A 19,537-nucleotide genomic window follows, 5' to 3' on the forward strand; every position below is an offset into this window, starting at 1 on the left:
GCAGTTACCGAAACTAGTGATAATAGGATTTGTGCTACACAACTAATCCTTTCAACTTCAATCATATAAATGTGGCATAAGTGGGAGTGCAAAGTGATGGAACAATAATACCTAGTACAGCATTGATGCCTTATTTTGAAACCCACAACAGCGAGATAGTATATGAATCTAGTGCCATTAACAAGAAAACATCTCAAAGACTGCGGTATAGCTGTGGATCGTGAACAATTTGGGAACGGATGAACAAGTTACTTACCCCAGATAATGTTCTTTTGACTGGATGTTTGTTTGGGAGAAAAGGTCTTCAAGGCCCCCACTCCCCTTCATTCAAACCAACGTGTGGACTATGATTCGTCCAGCAGCCACCCATGCGCCTGTGGCCAGGGATGCAGGATGGCTGTGGGTTGACCCATATGGCTGCAATACTCAGCCAGCTGGACTGCATTTTTATGCCACACTTAGACTCTATTTTGTACATGACAATTTAGGGCTCATAAACATCAGCGGCCTGCAGGGCTGCAGCTCTCCCCTCCTGATCGCGCACAGAGGGCCAGTCACTTCCCACTCCCTCCTCCCCTCTGCGTCCCTGCAGCAGGCCTGTTCTCATGGGAGACTAGGCACGAACAAGCTACATGACAAACACTGTATCTTTCACCTTCCGGAGTCCATCATTGACCTGCAAATGACCGTGCGGAAACTGGGGATTGAGAAAAACAAGTTATCTCCATAAACTTGTCCCGTCCCCTTGCAGACCCTACATTCATGACATGCGCTGTGGATAAACCTGCAACCCTATTCCCCGGTTGAAGTGCCAGCTATGTATGCCAAGCATGTGTGCCACTCTGTTTCACCTATGCAGCTAATCCTACTGAAGAGGTTATAAATCCATTTCTGTTGTTGTATGCCAAGAGATAGATTGTATATAATGAAATAAGGTGACCCTTAGCATCTCCGACTGCACCCAAAGCTATGAAGTATAAGTCTAGACTTCTCAGCACCGGTCAAGAATTATTCTTAGGTACAAACTACACGATGCACTGTATGACATCAATGTAAAAAAACGTTAACGGGACGTTATGGTTAAGTTGCGCAACTAAAAACCCATGAAATTCAGTGAAAAAATGTTGTTAAAGGGGCGTTATGGTTCCAAGTAAAACCGAAAAAACCCTGAAATTCGCCAGTTATGGTAAGCTAAGCAACCATAACTCGCGCCACCACCGTGCACTGCTAAGCCTAACACCCAGGACATCAAAGATGACATCACAAATAACTGGCGAATTTCAGGGGTTTTTCGGTTTTACTTGGAACCATAACGTCCCTTTAACACAGTTTTTTCACTGAATTTCATAGGTTTTTAGTTGCGCAACTTAACCATAACGTCCCGTTAACAAAGTTTTTTTACTGAATTTCATAGGTTTTTAGTAGCGCAAGTTAACCATAAACTCCCTTTAACAAACTTTTTTCATTACCACGCAGACAATATACAAAGATGGAGTGTAAAAAGCAATTTCTCAGGGATGGCTTTACACAGAATGTTGCAAAGTAAGAATTTATGCTCGTTCACAGTGAAGGTCAGCTGCTTCCATTTTTTGCTCGCGGGCCGGAGTGGCCCACGACTCGCACTATAAGGTTCTAATGTTTTTTTACCAAAAGACTTCTTTTGAAGGAGGGGTGCAAAAACGTTAGAGACGATAAGGACGAAATTTCTGAAACTAAACCACTTTTATATATTATATCACTATGAGAAAGATCGTTGGCACAGACGGAGTCGTATTTAGGGACTGCATTACGCGTAGACAATGGAAAATGCCAATATAATGTAAGTAACCCTTTAGATTATTTTATACCGGAATATAATAACAATAGCGTGGCGTTAAAGCCCGGTTAAGTTGTACTTGTTCGTTCAATGTAGCATATTGTTTTGTACCGCGCACTATCACCGCCGAAGTGGTCCCTGGCGCTCAGACAGCTCTGAAAAAGGCAGAGGAGAGAGGGTGTGTTAGTGGGAATAAGTTAACATGCTCCGTTGCACTATCCTCGCTAGCAAATAGTTTCACGCCCTAATAAATAAAATGAATATTTTTAATGAAGATCGGCTCGTGAGACTAATTTATGTTTTTAAAACAGGTAAATCCTTCCCTACTATCAATGCCACGATTTTCAGACCCCGGCCGACAGATATTTTAACTGCCAGGTGCAACTACTTCTAAACAACTTCATGACCGTCACCATTTTATTGGACAATCGCCAAGGACCAATATGCCCTTACGCGGTACTAGCGGCTAGAAGCAACATACCAACCGTTATGGTGGTCTAATGCCTCGTTGTTGGAACAGCCTTCCGATATCAGTGCGACCATAGTGCTTCTTTTATCATAAACCAACACCCTGTGTACCGCAAAGGAACAGCGCGTGACTCAAGATGAACTTTTGCGGATCGACAGCAAAGACAAATGCAAATCGCTGAATATTCTCTAAACATTTGATGTCAAATAAAAGTACTTTACGAAATGTACAATCTTGCTGTTTGCTTTTAAATCACAGTTTCATATTCCGAATTGTGGCGCGCTGTGTTGGGAGATGATCTGGGCGCGTTTGGCTACGCACCCTGTAACATCACGGAGAGAGACGGGGAATATGAATGCTTTGATAATGTCAAGCTTAGGGGCGGGACATACGATTTAGTGTCGCAAAAGCAGGTCAGCCAGGTCGATGGGGCAAGTGATAGGATTATCACATAATGTCGGCGCACAGCAGCCTGATTTATCGTTTGTTTAGTGGACAAAAAGTCGGGTAAGGCCCATAGGAAATTGTAATGTCAACGGACATAAGGAGGGTTCTTAGAACACTTTCAACCTGACAACGAACAATACGAACAGCGTTCTCAGAACACCCCCATTTTGTTTAATTGCAAACATTACCTCCATGTCCACTCTTCCTCGTCCCAGTACTTACTTCATGAGGCCCCTGCCTCCGACACAGGACCTTCTTCTATTTCTTTAAATTCCTATAACTCCTCCCCCACATCCACATCACTCAGTTTCATATTACCAAGCCGGAGCATGGGAACTTCCCCGCAGGGAGGGTGAGGAGGGTCGTCAGTACTGTGACGAGGAAGAGTAGGACTAGGAGTAATGAAAATTACCAGTAAGTAATCAGAGCATTTCAGGACACCGCGAGTGTTCTTAGAACACATTCAACTTGCCAGAGTACAATACGGACAGCGTCTTCAGGACACCTCCATTTTGTTTATGTACGAACATTTAAGGACACCGTGAGTGCTCTTAGCTCAATTTTAGCTTGTTTGCGAACTAAACGGACACATACTCCGTCCTCAGAACACCCCACCATTTAGTTTATATAGAAAATTTCAGAACAGCCGTGTTGACCGCAGACAAATCGAACACAACAAAAGTGTCTAGCACATAAAAAAACAGAACATTGAACCTATCTCATACTCCCCCACCCTCCCCAAACACTCTTACACACCAACACACTCCACTAAATACAATTTTTAATCTTAGTTTCACCGCGCTGTCCGCGGTCGTCAGCGAATGCAAGATGGCGGGCGCCACAGAAAATCTGACACGCTTCACGCACCACGCCGTCCAATCAGCGAACACGTCGCATGTCTGCGGACATCACGCAAGCCGCTCGGCCAATCAGGGCACTGTCCGCGGAGCAAACCGGGAAGTCCGTCCGCGGAGCGAACAGAGATATCACTAATTTGTTTGCCTTACATTTTGGTCATTTTGGTCACTACTGGACGGATTCACACCAAATTTGCAAAAGCACGCTTTCGGGACCAAGCACCTGCTCCTGCCGCAAATTTGGTGTAAATCCGTCCAGCGGTTTGGGCTGCAGGCGTGCGCAAAATTTTTTCCCATTATGTCTATGGCAGTTCTACCGGCGCCGTTTACCCTCTACCGCTTTCCTCGTAATGAGGCCCAGTGTCTTCTGTATCATTTTGCATAACCTCAAAGCACTGAACATTGTACCCCATTGTGTAAGTAAATCTTTGTACACCATGTAATGTACTTGTACACACACACTAACCTATTTCTACCTCGTTTGTATGATTCATGTGTACTTCCCGCAAAATGCACGAGATACGGTGCAACAAGCTACAGGGCCTTCTCTCCCCTTCCTGCAGCGCCGCATTCTCAGCCCCCCACCTTCTCTCCCTCTCCCAGGCCGGCTGACATGTAAAGTCCTGGCTTCACTGACAATGTGATGATATGATTGGAACCCCTTACCCTTCCGCTGAGCCTGCACTAGATACCCACCCTCCCCCAAGTCCCCGGACCCACAATAGCACCATAAACCTTTTCCACACCCCCAGACTCTCGTTAAAGATATATGGGTAACAAGTCTCTCATCCCACAGCCTTTTTGATGTACCAACTATGTGCCCTTTGACCAGGTAGTATCCCAGCTCACCCTAACCCTGACTGATCATGGTAGCCATATATTTGTTCTTGTACTAACATACTATAAAGATGTCTCTCACTAGATCTAACGTAGGATGGAGATAGAGGTATCCCTGAAATGTACCCCCTGCTAAGCCACTTGAAACCATGAAGCAGTTAATTTATTGTATAGTATCTTTATGATGATGAAACGCGAACACCCAGAGGTAGGTGCTATTTTTCTTGTGATGTTAGAATAACGACTTGGAGGATTTAAAGGGTATTGTGAATTATAGTTAACACTGAATGAGTATGTGTGGCCACAAGGGCAACTGTTAGTACAGTCGAGATGTATCAACTCAAAAATCGCCTGACCCAGCTCTCCATCCCGACAGGTCCAGATGACATGGGAGCATCACTGTGACACCACGTGGAGCCTCGCCAATCCTGGAGCTTCGACACTATATATTCTGTACTACCCATTCCTCATTGCTCAATCTCAGCGATTCATGTAATCCCTAGTTCCCACGTCATAGGTGACATGGTTTTGTAACAAAATGTTAATGTTTTCTGATGTTTGCAGAGAGCTCTCAGAGTTTGCAGAGTTCTCTGCTTGGCCTATTTTGGTTTGGATAAACTTCTACCTTTTCACTTCACCCGCACTTGGTCTTGGTCTCATTCCCTTCTGGGGTGTGTCCTTTACTGACTCTCATTGGGGAGTTTGAAATGCATTATTGGGGAATGCTAACTTTCATGTTCCTCCCATGTATTCATCATCTTTAGATATCTTCCCTTCCAGCATCAGCTGCGTCAGAATTTCTTTTTTGGCAGAGGGTGCTGTGCGTCGTCATGGTCAACTCAATGTCCCTCGAGGGCCTGAGTCTCAAGGTTGACCTCATCGAAGATATAAATAGCATGCACTGCGCACGTTACTTCAGTTCAATTTTTTCACCTTCCACCCACAGGATAACCGGCATTAGCATGACCAAGACAGTATTAGACACTGAAGAAACGCAAGGTGTAATACATGGAAATTCCACTGAGGGGTAGGATGGGAGGGGCGATGAAGAATACGTGGGAGGAACATCCAGTTGAAAGAACGTTTCCAGGGGTAAGTAACTTGTTCTTCAAACGGACTGTGTCCTCCCACGTATTCCTCATTATTAGACTTCCAAAGCAGTATGATATTTTAAGGAGGGAGTAAGAATTTTCAGAAAGGAATAATAATTCTGAGATTTTGTCCTGAATGGAATGTAGAACGACCTTTCCAAATCCCGCCTCCTGGCCTGAAGCAGAGTCTAGGCAATAGTGCTTTGTGAAGGTATGGATAGAAGACCAGGTGGCCACCACACAAATGTCACCAATCACCACTCCTATTTGTAAGGCAGAAGAAGTAGCCATACCCCTTGTGGAGTGAGCTTGCTGACCTTTTAGGGGATCCTTGCCCGCCAGCCTATAACATTCCGTGATACACAGAATTATCCATCTGGATAACGTTTGTTTGGTAACTGATTGCCAGACCCAACATATGCCGGTTGTTATCCACAAAAAGCTGGTTGTCCTGCCTTAAGTTATGAAGACGTGATATGTAAAAGCTCAGCTCTCTATTAAGGTTTAGTCTGTGCAGTCTTTCTTCCTCCTTAGTAGGGTGTGGAGGAGGGTAGAAAGTTGGCAAAACTATTTTCTGCGAGATATGAAAGTCAGTAACTATTTTCGGAAGAAAAGTGGGTTTAACTCTCAAGACAACTTTGTCCTTATATAAAGCTGTAAACGGTGGCTTACATGATAAAACTTGTAATTCACTCATCCTGTGGGCAGATGTTAGAGCAATTAGAAAGGTTGTCTTGAATGTCAAAAGCCTCAATGGACATGAGTGAAGAGGCTAAAAGGGAGCACACATAAGGAATTCTAGTACTAGATTTGAATCCCAAACTGGGACCAGAAATGGGACTGGAGGCTGAGTTCAATAAGGGTTATACAAAATAAAAAATGGTGTTCCTTATAGGTTATTTGTATTTGTTAACTTCATTGAAAATAAAATGTTTAAGCAAGGTTCGTATACATGTCTCCATTTAAGTGCAGCTCTCTTCTTCAAACTTTTTGTTTCGGCTACTTCAACATCAAAACATTTGTTATTTTTCTTATGGTATTTTGTGTAGGTTTTGTATTTTTCAATTGAAGCAAGAGTCTAATCCTTGAGAGAGTAGAGAGTATAACTGGTCCACGTTTTGAGATAAGAGCAATTTAGGAGAATTAGTTGAATTCATATTTATTTCCAAATAAAGTGGTATCTACAAGTCTCTCCAAACTCCTATGAGAGGTTGTTGGGAAATAATTGCCACCAAGATAAAAAAAAAGGCACAAATAGGAATATGCAGCTTCACACAGGAATAAACATGCAGTAAGCCTATGGAAAAACAAATAGATGTCTGGCTGTTCGTCCAAACGTTTTGTAGATATACATTATAGACAGAAGAAAAAACGAATGGCCATACCGAGTAGTAGTTTAATAAAGTGAATGCTACCTAAATATGTAAATATATACTAATAGTGTGAGTTTAGGAAGGTATCAAACCATTACCCATTAGGGTGAAAGAATTTTGTATTTACGTTGTAGGATTGGGGGAAAAAATACTTTATTATCTGATTTACGGTTATAGCTGACGACACATATTATTCTATTCCATTATTAAGTACTTCAACAATAATATAAGATGTATCCTATTTTAGCCATTATACCAGAGTTCAACATACAATTGGCAACATTGATGTAGACGGCATTCTATTTAATACATAGTTATTTACTAATGTTCAGAAAATAATGGATTACGAATAAATCTTTATTATAATTTTGAACGGCACTCTACTACAAATCGACTCATACTTTTCTTAAAGTTCGCTTTCCACATCTACTAACAAAGGGGACCACAAGATTGTTTTAAAATGGCACTGGCAATGAGAGGAACGCCAAGAACAATAACTGGCAATACCAATTCTATAGTTTCAGTCCATTTTCTATGTTTATTAGTAGATTGGGATTAAATAAGAATTTGAAAATGGCACATGCAAATGCATGTAAGCAGAACAAGAATTGAACCCCCTTTCTCAAGTCCACTTTCTATATCTATAGATCGACTGGCACTATATAAAAACATCAAAACTGCAGAAACGCCAAAACACACAGCTACAATACCGCATGCAGAGTTTACAAGCTCTGTTTTGTATTTATCTGAAAAAATTACATTATGATAAATACGTGCTTATTTCCTAAAATGTATAAGATAATCTCAACATACACAAAACTTGTAACATTTTGGGGTTACTAAGAAAACATATTTAAGGAAGCTGTTCTAATATTTCAGAGTTTAAAGAAGAGAAAAACAAAGGGAACATTTTTTTTAGACCAAAATGAACTTCAATCTATAAACTCATTTAAAGGAAAATGTACTAGGTGAAATCATATGATTATTTGATGCCGATTATAAACTGTATTTTTGATTCTTTATTTTTTGTTTAGATGTGTGATAATTAATATCTGTGGATTAATAGTTAGTTACAAAGATACTATGTGGAGGGTGCACAACAAAAAAACACTTTGAAAAAGTAAAATACAGAATATTATCTTACTTTAGATTAGTACCTTTGAAATACATCAACACTAATAGGTTGTGCCACTTTTGTGATTTTATTCTTCCTTGTGACCTAAATGCCCCTCATACAAAATGGAAGGATACTTAATATGCTAAATATTGTGTATAAAAAGTTAATACACCCTGAATAAGCTCACACCTAAAATTTTCACTACAGATTTTGAGTGGCCTGACATGTGTAGGCTGGTTAGTTTCTGTTGAGTTTACAAATAGGAATAGCAGACTTCTCCAAGCCATTAACTGACTTTGACATAATGGTGAGCAGGTTATGTTTAAACTAACAAATTGGAAGACTATGCTTTGTTAAGGTATAACTTGTTCATGTTACAACATTTCCAAACAAACACATTTCAGAGAATAATTTCTTTTTGTACATATGATATGGTTATATTAAGCTAGACATGTAACACTTGGATAAATTGTATCCTCTGGGAGGTAGCGATTGTTTTGAATTATTGTAACTTGATCATTATGTTTTAAGTATTTTGAATATGAATTTGTAACCAAGAATAGGGTGGGAAATTGTTCAATATAGTAGAGGACAGTGTCAATATAGTAGCTAATTTAAAAAATAGTAGTGTCCACAACTCTAGGATATCACAAAACACACAGCGCTAATTTTTTCTCATTTTTTTCCTTATTTATTTGATCTTACCTGTAGTTATTAATTAAGTTAGAATTGACACATTGTCACAAAATAAAAAACTGACTGAGCTCAGTGCAACCAAGAAATATTCCCTGTATTAATTGAATTGATCATGATTTGTAAGTTATAACATCTTATCTGAAATTTTGACTGAGGTTATTCACAGATTGACAGGTGTGCATGGGACGGGGGTGTCCTAGAGTTGTGGGCACTACTATTTTTTGTCATTGAATAGTAGTGACTTCCTGTGCCAGAGTCATGTTTTTCTCGCGTGCACTCTTAATCCACAGAATTGATTCCAACTCTTAGCTAAATTCTTGTTAACATAGGTGTGCATGCTATTTCTTTTCCCAGTCCGTATAGAAGCTATACCTATTAATTTAGCACACTTAATCACCAATTATAGCAACCTGTTCTAGTTCTTGTATGCATGAACATTACACACTCAAGTAAAATAAATCTGATTTGGAGCACTGAGGTCCAATCTAAATTACCAGATCCATGATTGGTTTCATGACGCCCCATGTGCTCTCCTCCATCACTTGGATCCCTAGCTCTTCCTGAGCCTCCCTCAAAGCCGTGTGGACGATGTCTCGGTCCGATGGGTCGGACTTTCCCCCCGGGAAACTGGAACAGAAGAAAAGAGAGAGACAAAGCCATGAGATCACCTGGCATATAAATCTGTTAAAGAATATCACATATATTTTCCTTGGCAGGTCTTTAGCAGGGCGTCCTATGGCCACTGAAACCTGATAACTCACAGTATGGTGCTGGAAATGTGTCCCAGAAGCATTCTGGACCCTACAAAATGGGTCAAATAATAAGGAGGTTTACATAAGAAAGGAAAACAAAAAGATACATAGAGGACACCAAACTATGCCCAAAAATAAGAACATGAAATAAAACCATGTATGCCAGAGAGCAAATCCAAGAGTGCCCGAGAATAACCATAAACCGATCACCTTTTATATTCGCTCCAGCTTTCTTGCTCTCTAACCAGTTCTACCTTACACTAACTTTACCTCCTTTTTATGTCTCATTCCTCATTTTCTCTAGTCCCTCTCTCTCACTCTCCCACATCTTCCTCTCTCCTTTATCTCAGTGTTTCTTGCCCCAACTGCTTCGATCTCTCTACCTATGTGACTATCCCCATTGCTCCTGAGCCTGTAAGGGTGAATCTCACACACTGCTGCAAGAAACCATAGTATGAGCATGTTTCACTTACTCTTCCTGCAAACATATGGCATCTAGAGAGTGAGTGACAGAGACAAAGGAAGATAAAGAGGCATTGGCAGATTGTAGGAGACATCCAGGGACTGTGACAAAGATCAAGACAAAGTGAAGGAGATGGCTGGGGACCGGGACAAAGAGAGACTTTGACAGAGTGAATGAGACATTTAGGTGACGAGACAATGAAGGATAAAAGACACTCCGGTTGTTAAGGAGAAATCAAGGGAGTGAGACAAAGAGAGAATCTCTGAAGCTCAGCAAATAAAACATCAAGGAGGCAAGACAAAAAAGGACAGCGACACAGAAACACAACGGCAAAGAGAATGATAGAGAAAGATACAGAGAATGAAGAAGATAACAATGCAGTGAGAAACAGATGGATGCAGAGTGGGAAAATATCAATGGAGCAACATAGCAACAGAGGAGGAGACATCAAAAGGAGAGAGAAAAAGAAAGGCAAAGAGGATTAGGCCATTAGGAAATTTAGAGAGAACAAGGCACAGATAAATCAGGCCTGGGGAGCCAGCAGGAGACCTCTAAAGAGTGAGACAAAGAAAGATAAAGGCACACAGCTAGAGTGAATGAGTCATTCAATGTGTGTACATAGCATATATGAAGAGAGATGGAGCCATCAAAGGAATGAGGCACAGAGAGAGTGTAGCATTAACAAAGAGTGAGAAAGACATAAAGACAGAGAGGAGACATTTATAAATGTGAGTCAAAGGGAAAGCCTGGCACACAGACATTGTGAAGGAGACAACGACAGAATCAAGGAGAGAGAGAGAGAGACAAAGATAGAATCAAGGAGAGAGAGAGAGAGAGAGAGAGACAAAGATAGAATCAAGGAGAGAGAGAGAGAGAGAGAGAGAGAGAGAGAGAGAGAGACAAAGATAGAATCAAAGAGAGAGAGAGAGACAAAGGTAGAATCAAAGAGAGAGAGACACACAGATAGAGAGAGAGACAGAGAGAGAGAGAGAGAGACAGAGAGAGACAGAGAGAGAGAGAGAGAGAGAGAGAGCGAGAGTTAGACAGAGTGCATGTGAGAGACAGAGAAAGAGGGAGAGATAGGGAGAGAGGGAACGAGAGAGAGAGAGAGACAGAGACCGAGATAGAGAAATACCATGGAATATAAAGACATAAGGGTAGAGAAATAAATATATTTGGGAAGAGAGACAAAGAAAGATAACGACACACAAGACAAGTGAAGGTACGGAGGGAGAACAAAGGATGAGCAAAAGAAACGCCAAGGTAGCGGGAGAAAGAGAAAGTGGAACACAGGCAGAGGAGGGGACAGATCAACAGAGCGAGAAAAAGACACACACGCACACCAAATAGAGGGTTATTCAAGATAGAACAACGGGTATTGTGACTGAATTCTGAGAAAGTATTTTTTGCAGGGAAAGACTAGGCACATAAATGGTGACAGATAATAGGATGCAAACAGTGTCCGACATGTGACAAGTACCCCTCTCAAGCGGGGGCAAGCAGCCTACCAGGGTATTGCAAGATCCGACGTACCCCAGAGGTGGTTTGAGGGAGTTGAGAGGGACCCCTGTCCCTCACTTCACCCTATGTTCTCTGTGGTGAGAAAGTATTGGGACCAATATTGCATCCACAATGCTTAGCCGCCTCTTGTGTGGACAAGTTGCTTTTGTTACAGAATGACATCACCCAGAATGCCACATGTTGCAGCAAGAAAAAGTGAAACGAAACCGCAAGACCGAAAAGACTGCGGCGGAACGCTCGACAACCTGAGACCCAATCACGGCACCAGCAGATGGAACAACAATGAAGCAGGAATTGGAACCTTACTCGTCACAGGAAGATGGTGCAGTGAAAAATAACTTTTAGTCAGGACTGCATCAGAAAGCACACTGTAGACCAAAAAGAGGGCAGGACTTACCAGGATTTTGAAAGCATCTGACACAGAAACCCTACCCCCTGTGTACAAAGCAGGAGGGAATTGACCCAAGCACACAAGTGGCACGCAAGAACAATGGGAGCCCCGGGGAAGTACCAAGATAAGGGAGTCTGTGCTATAAAAACTCAGCGGGACAAGGAATGAATGAAAGGTGTTCGATGAGGTCAGAAGTGGAGCTTGTGGGCCAATAGAGCTGATGGTGGAAGGTAGTGTTGAGGAGTCTGTTGTAGCATTGGGAAAGAGCGTGGTTAAGGAATTGTGTTTGAGAGAGAGAGTGGTACCAAGTCTGATAGTATAATGTAGTATGAGTGTGTTAGAGTGACTGGTGGACAGAGAGTGAGAGTGACAGAGTGGGAATAATAGCGTAAGAGTAGAGGGGGCGTTATATAGTGTGTGGAGGTGGGTGGAAGTTGTGGAGGTATTTGTGAAAAAGAGAGGGTGTGACAAGAGGGAGGTAGAAGAACAGAGGTAAAGATTTTGGGAATGGTGGAGAGTAGGAGGGTGGCATGTAGGAGTGGAGGAGATAGAGGGAACGAGGAGTGAGAGAGATAGTGTGAGAAAAATCAGGAGAATGGGAAGAGAGGCGGATACGATCATCAGTGGGCAGATGGAGAGAGGGAAGGAAGATAGAGGAGAAAAGTGTGAGAGAGAGACAAGTAACAGAAAGGTGCAAGCAGTGTAGAGATAGAGAGAGTGAAGTAATTAAAGAGAGCAGGATAGGTGTAGGGAGAGGACAAAGGTGGGAGTGTGAAGGAGAGAGAGAAGCAGAGAGTACCATCTAGATATAATAATCATAAAGCCCATCAGAGTGAACAAAAAACCAGACAATCCCAAACAGAGTGTGACAAAGAAGGCCACAGCTTTTGGGTCATCCCGTAGAGATATCTTAGAAGTAGATTGTTGGGGTTACTAAAGCTAGTAAAAAAGCTCAGGGCCTTAGGCAGCGTTAAGGACAACTGGGCTAAGATGGAGGGAGCCCAGATGGAGGTTGTTAGAGGTTTAGAGATCCCACCCTTGCTAGCATGACCCCAGCATTCCTTAGAACCTTGTTACAAAACAAATCTCAATAAACTATAGCAAATATACTATCTGTGTCTGTAGATTTGGTAGGCCATCTGTGACAAAAACAGTTTTCTCTAAAGGGGAATAGTATGAAATGGCAAACCTGCACTGTATCACCCAGAAACAAATGGGTGTGGGAAACAGTTTACCAGCACTATCATGGAGTGAGCAAGGATGGTGGTTCATGCAGTAAGGAATTGGGATACATTTTGAACAAAGGGGTGGCAGAATACAGATCAGCATGACAGGACACAAGCAGACGTATTACATTTTAAATATTAATAAGGAAACATAATACAAGATTGTGTACATATTTTTTTTTTATTTGTGTTTAATCAAAAAGATTTTTTACAAAAAGAATCACATGAAAGCAAATTCTCGAAAAAAGAAAAAAAAATGCTAATCATGTCAAGAAGCAGTGCAAAGTTCAACGTCTGTAGACAGTTTTGCTAGCGTGCTAACTAACTAGGCGGGTCCTGTAAAAGTAGAGCCGTATTTATATAATTCAAGATGTTAGAAGTTGCCAATTGCCAGCTTGTTCTGTCCACCCCTATTAGTTTAGCCCAACAGTTGTCTTGGTCACTTAATACAAAGTCACTCATAATATCTGGTAAGTACTGCGCTCTTAGGCCTTGAGTGCCCGAGCATTCCAGGATCAAATGCCGAATTGTCTCTATTGCAGCTTGGTTAGTACAGAAACGCATTTTTTTGTTGGTGAATTACCTCTAATAGCCAGGATTTCGTTTGTTAATAAGAGGTTCAGTCTTGCTCTCATGAGCAAATCACGAGCCCGTCTTGACGGAAACTTTTTAATATAAGGTTGTACTTCATTGAATCTCCTTGTGTTGGGAGGCAAGTGTTGAGTCAATTTGTTATTTGATGCTGTTTCTCTTGTTCTGATCCAGTCTATTTCTTTCAATTTTTTCTGGATTTTAGTTGGATTTGCGAACAAGGTTTCCTCATCACTTTCAACTGATGCTAAAGTATCTTGATTCGAAGAGAACCAGGCAGTTAATGTTTTGTTGGTGCCTTTCTCTGCTTCTTTCAATATCAGGTTGTATATTGAGTGATCTTCTGACATCTTGCATTTCCTGAATAGCATCAGAGAATTGATTTTTACTATGCCTCCCAAAGACAGCAGGCTTAGTTCTTGTCTAATCACTGCCACCGATGTAGAGTTTGGAAGTCCTAATATTGATCTCCAGAATAAAGCTTCTATTTTTGGCCACAGGGCGGCTGGTAGAGTTGGCATTGCGTCAGCACCATATGTCAAAGATGGGACGACCTTTTTCTTGTAAAACTCAAGGACTGGTAACAACGAAAATTTGCCAAATTTCCTATTAATGGCCTTCCCTTGAGCAATCAGTTTTTTTGTTTTCAATTGTAAATGAGTCTGCATCGCTTTTTCAGAACTCGAACTGTCCAGGATTACGCCTAGATATCTGAATTCAGTCACCTTTTCAATTGGTTCTTTTGCTAGGTGGAGTGTAACCTTTTCAGATCTTCTGGTTTTGGCCGAAAAAATCATAAATTTGGTCTTTTTTTCGTTTATGTCCAGATTATTTATCCTCATGTACTCCTCAAGGCCGCTTAGCTGACGTTGCAGCCCAATAGGTGTATGATTGTGTACATATTGGATAGAAGGGGAGCACTGTTATTGATAGAGCACATATGCACAAGTGTTTTGCCAGCACCAGGCATGTAACAAAATTAAACTGGGCATTGTAAGAAACATATATATATATATTTATTAAATGTTTTATTAGTTAAATAATGTTCAACCTTTCACATAATCACATATCCTATTTACATCATTATCCCCATCAACCTTCTATATCCATTAATTACCCTCTATATCAGAATCCTGTCAAGTAATTCTTATTTAAGGTCAAGTGAGTTCCTCAATGGGGGTCTTGCCCAATAGTTTCTCTGCACATTTTTGTGCATTAATTGTCCGACCCAATCTATTTGCTGTTAGAATATTCTCCCACAACTCTTCCTCCTCCCTAGTATCACAGTCCCACACCTTGAGATTAATTTCCTTTTCCCTTATTTTATTTAATTCAGGGCATCTCAACATCCAATGTCTTATGGTTTCTATTGAGTTTCTTTCTTTGCAGTATCTACAACACGCTTCTTTTCTTGTTAATTTCTTTCTTCTCAGCATATCTTCTCCAGTTGCCAAGGTATTTAACCTAATCCATAATAGCAGGTCTCTATAATGCGCTGATGGAAATTTTATCAAGTAGAGTGGCAATTCATTGATCTTCGCACGTTCCCAAATGAGGCTGTAGCATAATTTACTTTGGCTCTTGAAATCAATAGTTCCTATCCAATCCTTTTCCTGAAGCTTTTTCTTCACGTGATCAGGATTCCCTTTCAGGGTTTCAAGATCAATGCTTATACTATCCAAGTTTGTTTTGCATCTATCTCTCCATCTCTGAAGGCAAACATCCTTTTTTAATCCCCGGCCCCTAAGTATCTCAAAAGGACCAGGTGGAGCATCTAACACACATTTCCTGTAAAGAGAAATCGACTTCCACAGGACTGTTGACTCTAAGGAGTATAATCTCAGCTTGTGTCGGATTAGTAAGAAATAAAATAAGCACTGTTATCCATAAAAGAAGAAAGGTTAATTAAAAACTCAAGACAAAAGTGGGATGGGAGAGCATTGCGTGTGTGCAAAGGAATCAAATGTGAGAATTACACCCTACCATACACATTGTAACAACGTAGAAGAATAAAGTGAAAGTAGATGTGGTAGAAGTCTGCATACACACGTGTCCAAAAAGTTATGTCAAATTTTTCAAAGACTTGCAGGGTTGTGGAAAAACTGGGGAATATAATACAAGGGATGGGACTGGAGGAGATTACATCATCCAGTGGTATAAGGCAGTTAGGAAGTTGGTTATGCTTTCAGATATTGAAGGGTGTGAGGAGGGCACAGAGAAGAAAATCTAAGTATCATCAGCAAAGAGGTGATAGTTAATGCCAAATGGGAAAAAGAATTTGCCAAGGGAGGAAGTGTATAGGATGAAGAGAAGTGGGCCTACGGCTGATGTTGAGAAACACATACTAGAAGGGGTGTCCTGCAGGAGGTTCTCAATTCCCATGAGAGGGCGAAGGAGCGGTTAGAGAGATAGGAGGAGACCTAGTTGTGTACATTTTCCTAGAAGCTCAGGTGGGAAACTTTGAAGGAGGGAGGGGTGAACCACAGTTTTCAATGAAAGGTATGGAAGGGTGAGAAGGAAGTAGAGGTAACAATGCTTGCCAATGGTAAACATTTGGATAAAGCCAGCAAGGAGGTGCACCTCAAGATAGGTGACAATGCGGTTGAGGACATATCTCGGTATTAAAAGGTCAATTGTCATTCGAACAGTTGTAAAACGAACAATTCGTATACAACCCATATCTCATGGCTATTTCATGGCTGATTTAAGAGTAGTAAGGGAAGGAGAAGGTCTGTGGAAGGAGAAGTTGATGGAATCAGCCCCTGGCTTCTTTAGGAAAGGAATGACTGTGGCTATTTTGTAACAGGCTGGGAACATACCAGTTGAGAAAGAGAGAAGTTGAATTAGGCAGAGAGGTGCGGATGTGACAGGTGCAACTTTCATAACAATATGTGCTGCAAAGACATCAACTGGAACACAGGATGGGGTTGGCAGAGCAAAGGATGGATAGCATTTCAGTGAGAGAGGTGGGTGAGAAGTGGAAATGAGAGGAAAGTGTTTCAAAGATTGGTGAATAACGGATGAGGTGGAACGGTTGACAGGGTGTCCCGTATTTTGGAGATTGCAGTGGAGAAGTCTGTGGCGGAGAGAGAGGAGGCAAGAGATCAGTTTTTGGTTTGGGAGGGGGAAGAGTATGACCTGGAGCTGGAGGTCCTTGTTAGTTTGCAAGGGTGTGAGCATAGAGAGGAAACAAGATTAGTCTAATAGGAGGAGTTGGCTGTGTTGATTGCTGTAGTCAGGGTCAGTAGAGAGTTCTTGTAAGGCATGGTATCAACAGTAAGACAGACATAAGTGACCACAGTTCAAGGGTGTTTATTTAACTTCAACAAGGGTGTGATAAACACCTATCTAATCATAGATCTACAGATGGGAGTAAGCTACGACCATCAAATAATAATAATGCAGTGCTCGTGGAGTCTTGTCAAAATAAAAGGGCCTATACAAAAAAAACTATTGCCAATCCTTACCTCTAAATACAAATAGTGTGGGTAATGTTTATGAAAAAGAAAGAAGTGTTCACAAAAAATGATATGTCAGGATGTTAGACCTCCCTTCCCCACGTTTTCAGCACGGGACAAGGCGGATCACTCTAGAAAAACACAATGTCTGGCTTATTCTGCACGAGGATACAGTTCAAGTACCAGCATTAGGGCCTTCTGTGCCCAAGTCTCTTTGCTTATCAAAGTCTCTTGATTCAGAGGGCCTGATGTACCAACACAAACGAAAAGTTCATTTCCTCTTACAAGTACTCAATTCAGGTGATTCACTCTTCACCCTGGATCCCCCTCAGCCGGGCTCAGATCCCTTTTATACAACAATCATTACTTTGGAGCCCCCTCTTCCGTGCTCAAATCCCCTTTTCCAATGTTCAGAGAATATCTTGGGTGACTTATGGTTCACCCGGGATCACCCTCAGCCGGGCTCGGATTCTTCCTTTTACGCAATTAGTCTCCCTCAGCCGGGCTTGGACCAATTTCAGTTCGTAATTGACTATCAAAGACTTCCGAATGTGCACAGGGCTTAACTTGACCCGCTGCAGGAACACTTCGATTTCACAATTCCTTTTTACATATGCCATCTCTCAGTTGGATACCTAACAGAGATCTTTGAATGAGCACCCACGTGGCGCCGGACCACTCTGTATACGGTATCTATCTTGGCTTCAAAAGATCAGTCACACCTTTGTTGTTCAACTATATTTGCGTTGTTTGTTGCATAAGCTTCACACACTATTCTCTGCAGATTTCTCCATACAATGTTGCCGCTTGAAACCTTGGTTCTAACACAGACCGGTCTGCTATCAGTTTTTCCGACTCACCGGCTGTGCTGACTTTACTGGCGCTGCTTTCTTGTAGGAGCCAAGGACAGTACCACTGCAGCAAACGCTCCTCCCCGCCTTGGCTATCAACGCAGGAAAACCCAATGCAGGTATTTTCAACTTTAATTCCAGGTCTTATGTTTCTTATTCTCGAAGGATTGTGAAAGTAACAGTTTTTCTCTGAAAAGGTCAAGGGCACTTCCCTCCTTGCAACCCTCTCTGGTCTTGCCGTCTTTCTCCTCGTATTAAACTGCCATCTTGGAACTGCTGCTTCCTTATGTGCTTTGCCTTGCTCAGAGTGTGCTTTCGTGCTCCACCTTTTATCCGTGTGGGGAAGTGTGATGGAAGTCGGGTGTGTGTAATGATCAGTAATTGCCCGACTCTGCCTGACCATTGTGTTGGGACATGTCAGGTATACAACTTGGGTGCTGTGTTAGTCCGTTTTCTCTCACAGTGAGCTGTTCGTGAGAAAATGTTTGTGTCGGGAAAGAGGGCTGGGGTGTTGAGTTCCTCAGTATTGTACCTGGTAGGATGTGGAAAAGGTGTTACAGGGAGGGGGATACCATCTCACCATCCGGTGTCCCACTCCCACTCCCCCAAGGACTCCCATCCAGGTGATCCTCCCGCACTGGTCCACCCCCAGGAACTGGATCCAAGAGTGATTGCCATGTCCTGGACACATGGATGACAGATTCCCGGGAACTAGCGGGTAAGACACCTTCAGGTTTCTCACAATACTAAGTAACGGAGTGGTCTGGCGAAAGGAAGTAGCCCATTCGAAAGTCTCTATGAAAGGTACATTGTTTGAAGCTAAAGCACGAGCAAACAGCAAAAGTGAATTAAGCATGAGTAAAGGTGAACTTTGAGTCGAAGTGGTCCTGCCGTGGTCTGTAAAAAGAGCCACGCACATTGGAAAGTCTTCGACATCCAAAAGGGGTTGAGCCCAATTGAGGGAGACCCGAAGTATAATAAGCTTGGGAAGGGAGCCCCCAGCAAGTTTGTGATGAACTGTGACATGAGAGGTCTGAGCCCGGCAGTAGGGGACCTTTGTGAACTGTGTGCTGTAAGGTCTGAGCCCGACAGAGGCGGATCTTCGTGTACTTTACATTGGAATACAATTTTGAAAGTCAAGAAAGAGTCTTTAACGTGGAAGGCCAGGCGGGCCTCAATCCACGGTTTGGAACTGCTTAGAAACCAAGCCAGAGTGTGTCATCCTGCCAGAGGGACAGCCTTACTCTGTGAGGTTAAATGTGAGGAGGAGAGCTGGTTCAACTACCTTTATTCTTTTGAACACTGATTTTCCTTTGCATACATTTCTCCTTTTTACACTTTTTGTACAAGAGATAGGGTAGGCATTAGGTGTGTGTTAGCATGGGCCAATTTCGATTTGACTGACTCCACTAGGACTGTTTTGTATATCGTTTGATGGTTGAGACTACTCCCATCTTAGTTACAGGGCAAAATAGGTGTTTCTCCAACCACAACATTTTCAATAAAGGTTTTACAAATTGTATCCATTGCGTCAGTGTCATACTTGTGATACAATGCCTTCCCTACACTAGATCCCTGTGT

At 42.0% G+C, this 19,537-nt stretch overlaps 1 protein-coding gene across 3 annotated transcripts in view; it reads right to left on the bottom strand.

Moving 5' to 3' along the window:
* The window catches only part of NUDT8 (nudix hydrolase 8), a 218,523-nt gene that overhangs the window by 136,631 nt on the left and 62,355 nt on the right, over nt 1–19,537 (bottom strand). For all 3 annotated transcript variants that reach the window (XR_011281820.1, XM_069628917.1, XM_069628918.1), the window contains exon 3: nt 9,198–9,330. Coding sequence is in view for 2 of the 3 variants with exons in the window: in XM_069628917.1 (XP_069485018.1) it covers nt 9,198–9,330 (133 nt within the window). In the remaining variant the exon portion in view is untranslated. The remainder of the gene's footprint in view (nt 1–9,197; nt 9,331–19,537) is intronic.

Source organism: Ambystoma mexicanum, chromosome 12 (genome assembly GCF_040938575.1).
Source record: "Ambystoma mexicanum isolate Mex_15411 chromosome 12, UKY_AmexF1_1, whole genome shotgun sequence".
Classification (NCBI taxonomy): domain Eukaryota; kingdom Metazoa; phylum Chordata; class Amphibia; order Caudata; family Ambystomatidae; genus Ambystoma; species Ambystoma mexicanum.